Source organism: Mus caroli, chromosome 6, assembly GCF_900094665.2.
Source record: "Mus caroli chromosome 6, CAROLI_EIJ_v1.1, whole genome shotgun sequence".
NCBI classification, from domain to species: Eukaryota; Metazoa; Chordata; class Mammalia; order Rodentia; family Muridae; genus Mus; species Mus caroli.
This window is the reverse complement of record NC_034575.1, coordinates 144,322,381-144,328,616: the sequence shown is the minus strand read 5'-3', so window position 1 is coordinate 144,328,616 and position 6,236 is coordinate 144,322,381. Positions and strand designations below refer to the sequence as shown.

The window sequence follows — 6,236 nt, the reverse complement described above, 5'->3', positions numbered from 1 at the left end:
TGCTGGCCATGAGCAGTCTGAACATCTGCTCTCGGTACTTGCTCATTATCAGTTCCAGGGCAGACTGGTGCTCTTCCAGGGATGTCCGCAGTTCTATCAAGAACAATGTGCTTTTATTCAGATGAGCTAAGATTATGTAAACTATGCTCTTCCATATAATATTTACTGAAACACTGGCATCTTATAGGTCTACCATGGTACATGCACAGAAGACAACCTGCAATTGACCTTTACCTTTGACCCCATGGGTTCCAGGGATAGAACTCAGGCTGTCAGGCTTGGTGGCAAGTGCCCTGATCTGCTGAGCCCTCTCTCAGCTTTTCAAAGGGTTCATTTAAAACTCATTTCTTAGAAATAACTTCAGACTGGGGAAAGTTCCACAGAAGTGGAGTGTTGCGATGAACTTGAGCTCTTATGTTGATTGAAGACTGAAGGAATGAAAAACCTACACAAGGGGTGTGGCAGTGAAGGATGTCTTAAGAACTGGTTTGCAATGGCAGAATGTATGTCTGGAGGACAGACCAGGAACTGACTGAAGGGCCTTGTTCAAGAAAATAAAATACTTATTCTGGAAAGCTCAGTCTAATGTGTGTGTTGGAGGAGAGAGAGACAGGATGGCAGGGATCATGAGTACCCTGGCTGGGACGGTAGAGGATGGAGTGGAGTTCCTTTACAGGTGACAAAAACAGTGCAAACGGGATGTCGAAGAGAGGCATCTAAGATGATGCCAAGCTGGGCAAACATTCACACAGAGGACTGGATAAAGCAGCAATAAGTATATCTAGGGATACAGACCAGAAAATGAGGTTAAATGTAAAAAAAAGTAACAGCAGACAAACCAGAAGATTGGCAGGTCCTCTGGAGGGCAGTTATAGAGACTATAAGCTCTGCCTGATGTGGGTGCTGGGAAATGAACCTGAGTCCGCTGCAAGTGCTCATAACTACTGAGCCATCTCTCCAGCCCCTCTCCCACTTATGAGTATACGAATTAGTCCCAAACCAATATCATGATGAAAGATTAAAGTTCTCTTTAGTGACATTTATCTTGCCTTTGTTCTCTTGTTGTAATTCTCTGATTTGTCTGTTTTCTTGCTGGATTCCCATAACTAGTGTGGATCGTGGCCGATGTCTTGCTACTTCATTAAGTTCTTGGATTTCTTCCTGATACTAACGAAAAGGTTAAAGAACAAATAGAGGAAGGCATTACTTGCAAATTTTTATCTGAAATATGAGTATAAACGAGCAGAACCTCCTAGTATTAAACAGGCATTATATGACCCAACATTCTATTCCTAAGGAAGAGAAAATGTTCACAATGCTCTTACTCATAATAAGAAAAAAAGAGAAGAGTCCAAGGATCTAGCCACGGAAGAAAGGAGAAACAGGATACACTGAGTCCCCTTGCAGTGGAATATTATGGGACAATGAGTAGATACATATTACAACCCAGATGAATTTTTAAACATGGTAAGAGACCAATCACAAAAGGCAGGTATCTCACATCGTACTCACATGCAGTGTCTAGAGCAGGCCATCCACTGGGAGAGAAGCTCAGTGGTTTCCAAGGTTGAGGGCAGGAAGCCAGAAAGACTGATGGATGTATACAAAATGGAGGAAGCAGATTTTTCTTGGGGAATGGTCAAAGACTGCTTATTATGTAGCTTTGGCTGTCCTCGAAGTCACTATGTAGACCAGGCAGGCCTCAAACTCAAAGAGATCCACCTACTTCTGCCTCTTAAGTGCTGGGATAGAGGCATGTACCACCATACCTGTCTGGATTTTGATTTTTTTTTTTTAAGTGGGAATGCAACTTTAGAATTCATTTTTCTTGAGGCATTCTTACTGAATAGGTATCAAGAAATTCATCGTAACTGGTGTTTAAAAGAGAACGGCCCCGCAGGCTCACAGGGAGCAGTGCTGTAGGAGGCGGGCCTTGGAGTAGGTGCATGACTAGGGGTTAGTCTTAAGGTCTCAGAGGGTCAAGCCTGTTCTCTTCCTGCTGCCTGTGGATCAAGATGTAGAATTCTCAGCTCCTCTACACCACGTCTGCCTGCATGCTTGCCATGATGATAATGGACTAAACCTTTCAAGTGTAAGCCAGCCCCAATTAAATGTTTTCCTTTAAAAAGGTTGCAGTGGTCATAGTGTCTCTTCACAGCACTAAAACCCTAACTAACACACTCCTCGTTCCTAACTTCAGGAGTCAAACTCCTTTGGCTGCTAGAGAGATGGCTCAAAGGTTAAGAACAGTGGCTGCTCTTCCAGTGGTCCTGAGTTCAAGTCCCAGCAACCACATGGTGGCTCACAACCATCTGTAATGAGATCCGATTCCCTCTTCTGGTGTGTCTGAAGACAGCAAGACAGCAATAGTGTACTCATATACAATAAATAAATAAATCTTTAAAAACATATCATACCAGGTCTATGCTTACTGGAGTGCAGGAGTCAGGCTGGATGGTCAGGGAGCATATGGTTTTAGGGAGACATAGATGCAAAGTAGAGTAAGTGACCTTGCTACACTATTTCTGGTGACTTTTAAAGAGCCTTAGTTCAGGGCTGCTTGCTTGCTTTTTTCCCTTCTTCCTTCCTTTCCTTTTTTTTTTTTTTTTAAAAGAGACAGAGAAAAACAGTTTTCCTCTTTGTACCCCTGGTTGTCATGGAACTTTCTCTGTAGCCCAAACTGGATAACTCAGAGATCTGCCTTCCTCCCAAGTGCTGAGACTAAAGGCATGTGTCACCACCGCCCAGCTAGGGCTGCTTTTTTTAAAGCTGGAAATCTTTATGAAGGGATGGCTTACACAGTAGCTGAATTTGATTGTCTACTGGAAGATTCACCCACATTCTATTACTAAGAAGCAAAACCTACTTAATTTCTTTCTGTAAATAATAGATTTAAAACATGCTAGAAAAAAATTAACTTGAAATAACTACATAGGGTGAAAAAATAGGTATTTTCTTGCATTATTTCCAAAAACTATTTGGTTGCTCGATAATATCCAAGCACTTTTATAAGGAAAATTATAAACATCTTGACATATAACACAGCAAAATGTCCAATGCATGCCAACATTAGTGAAATGTGTTATCTGGTCCTTAAGAAATGTATTTAGACTTAACAATTTCACTTATTACTTAATCAAATGTGCATTTTAGTCAAAAGAGGGATGAAATTTATAGGTTTTAAAATACATATATGTCTTAGGGTTTCTACTGCTGTGACAAAACACCACGACCAAGAAGCAAGTTGGGGAGGAAAGGGTTTATCTGGTTTATACTTCCATAACTATGTTCATCATCAAAGGAAGTCAGGACAAGAACTTCACAGGGCAGGAACCTGGAGGCAGGAGCTGATGCAGAGGCCATGGAGGGGTGCTGTTTACTGGCTTGTTTCCTATGGTTTGCTAAGCCTCCTAATCTTATGGAACCCAGGGATAGCACCACAAACAACAGGCTGCCTCCCACCCCCATCACTAACTGACAAAATGCCTTACAGCCGAATCTCATAGAGGCATTTTCTTAACTGAGGCTCTGTCCTCTCTGATGACTCTAACTTGTGTTAAGTTGACACACAAAACTAGCCAATATACCTACCAAAATACATGTCACTAAAACATAATACCCTAGTCCAAAATGAAACAAACATATAAGTGAGGCTACTTGAAAATTTTAATTAATTAGAAATTATTTGCTTAAGTAGTAGTTTATTGTAGTGACTGAATGAAAATAGTTCCCACTGGCTTAAGGAGTTGAACACTAGGTCACCAGCAAGTGGCACTATTTGAAAGGATTAGGAGGTGTGGCTTTGTTAGAGGAAGTGTGTCACTCAAAGAGGTGGCCTTTGGCATTTCAAAAAAGCCCATTCCCAGAGTCTCCCTGTTGCCCTGTGGATTCAGATGAGGAACTCTCGGCACCTACTCCAGCATGTCTGCCTGTATGCCGCCAAGCTACTTGCCATGATAATGCATTAAACTTCACAGCAACAGAACACTAACTGAGATATTTATAATTTATGTATTACTTAGCCAAGTATTAATAAAACTTTGGTAAGTAAAGTCCGCAAGGGAAAGTCAGACCTGCTTCATCGCTTCCACTCGCTTGCTGAGGGCAGTGGTCTGCTCGATGAGAGACTCTGCTGCATCATCATGATCTCTCAACCTTTCAACAAGGGCTTTAGCGTCAGCAAGTGCCTTCTCAATGGTGCAGCTCATTTCTAAAGGAGAACCAATAAATAAATTAAAATCAGGACTTAAAGTTAACATATCATATCATCATAGATTTCCTTCTTAAGCTTCACTTTCTGAGACTTCATTATTTAGTGAGGAAAAGCAGTTAGGAATATCCTATACTACCTGGTAGGATACCATAAGCTTAAATGCAAATCTTACTGTAAGAACTCTCCTTTGTCTGTCCCCTCTTCCTGCACCCTCCCCTGCCCCTGTGTGTGTGTGTGTGTGTGTGTGTGTGTCGGGGCGCCCGTGTGCTTTGCTATCTATGTCAAAGTCTCAACCCCCTCTTGGAGGAGTTTTTGCTTCTTATGTAAAGTGACATTAAGATCCCAATTCTTGAATCTTTCCTTGGGGTGGGAAGTTTCCACAGAGAATATCATTAGCCACTACAGGCAACTTTCACTATGTTTTAACAGACACTAAAGGGATTTTGAGATGGCTGAACCTAATATTCACTTCTTTTCTCAAGCGCATGGACCAGAAACAGCAGGTGTTCAGCTGCACTTTGAAGGAGTCACCAAAGGCAACCCCTAAATATCAGCAAGAGCAAGAGGAGTCTTGAAGAGCCCAGGCCTGGGCTGCAGTAGCAGCAGGGACACAACAGTAGGACAGACATCTGCTGCAAAGGTGCCATGGCTCAGGCAGGGCAAGTCTTTCCTCTGCAAGGTGGGTGAACAAGAGTTCCAGCAATCTATGGTGTGGGGATCCAGGCCACAAGCCCAGCAACAATGCTGCTGGGAAGCATAAACTGAAACCCACATGGTGGCCTCACAGGAGGCTGACTGACAGGCCATGATAGCCTCCAAAGCAAAACAGAAATCTGAAAAAACAAGAGATTCCTTCTGTAACAGATTCCAAAAATGACAAATAGGTGAAATGCTGGATAAAGAATTCAGCAAAGCTGGGCAGATCTCTGTGAGTTCAAGTCCAGCCTGGTCTACATGGTGAGTTACAGGACAGTGAATATAGTGAGACCCCATTTCAAATAAACAAATAGACAAGCAAACAAATAAAGAAACAATTTAAGAGAATAATTCTTAAGATGCTCAGCTAGGGGCTGGAGTCATGGTTCAGGGGCAATCATGCTTGCTGCTCCTGCAGAGGACTGCAGTTTAAGTCCCAGCACCCACACCAGGTGGCTCAGAACTGTCTATAACCTCAGGTCCAGGGATTCAATACTCTACCTGGCTTCAGCACACCCCAATGCATGCGTGCATACCCACACAGACAAACAGACAGACAGAAAGACACACACACATATGTAAAACTTAAGGTCAGACAGCTCAATAGATTTAAAAAAAATTACAATATTGAATGAAATTACAATTACAGAGCAAGACATGAGTAAAAAACACGAAAAAGAACTAAAGAGAAATCCCAGAAATGAATTCAATAAAATGGTTCTTTAAGATAAATTTATAGCATAACATAAAATATTCCTATTAGAATCTAAGATCTGAAATCAATTATATAGGCCCTAACCTTGAGAAACCAGAAAAAGAGCAGAATAAACCCAAAGTTAATAGAAGATAAAGAATTAAACTCAGTAAAACTAAAAGCCGGTTCTTTAAAAAGACCCATAAAACAAAGAGGGTGATGTATGTGTATGTATGGAGATGGGGAGTGGGGCATGTAGAGAGAGGTATTGAGAGAGATTTAAGTAACCAAACCAAGAACAAATGAAGAGATGGGGGTGGTGACCCATAATTGCAATCCCACTACCCAAGAGTTTGCAGCAGGTGGATCAAGAGAAGGAGTCTAGTGTGGGTTACACAGTCTGTCTCAACTCTCACTCGCTTAAAGAGCAAGGAAATCACTGCAGAGCCATAATACACTTTAAACACAAGTGAACAGAATAACACATCTCATATACATGAATTAAGAAATTGAGATTAGGGGGCTGGTGAGATGGCTCAGTGGGTAAGAGCACCCGACTGCTCTTCCGAAGGTCCAGAGTTCAACTCCCAGCAACCACATGGTGGCTCACAACCATCCGTAACGAGATCTGGC

General features: G+C 42.0%; 1 protein-coding gene across 1 annotated transcript in view; it reads right to left on the bottom strand.

The window, feature by feature from the left end:
- Positions 1–6,236, bottom strand: part of Fgfr1op2 (FGFR1 oncogene partner 2) — a 21,792-nt gene that overhangs the window by 9,525 nt on the left and 6,031 nt on the right. The window contains exons 2-3 of the mRNA XM_021164376.2: positions 4,074–4,210; positions 1,050–1,167 (exon numbers count right to left, since the gene is read on the bottom strand). Coding sequence (XP_021020035.1) covers positions 1,050–1,167; positions 4,074–4,208 — 253 coding nt within the window. The 5' untranslated portion in view covers positions 4,209–4,210. The remainder of the gene's footprint in view (positions 1–1,049; positions 1,168–4,073; positions 4,211–6,236) is intronic.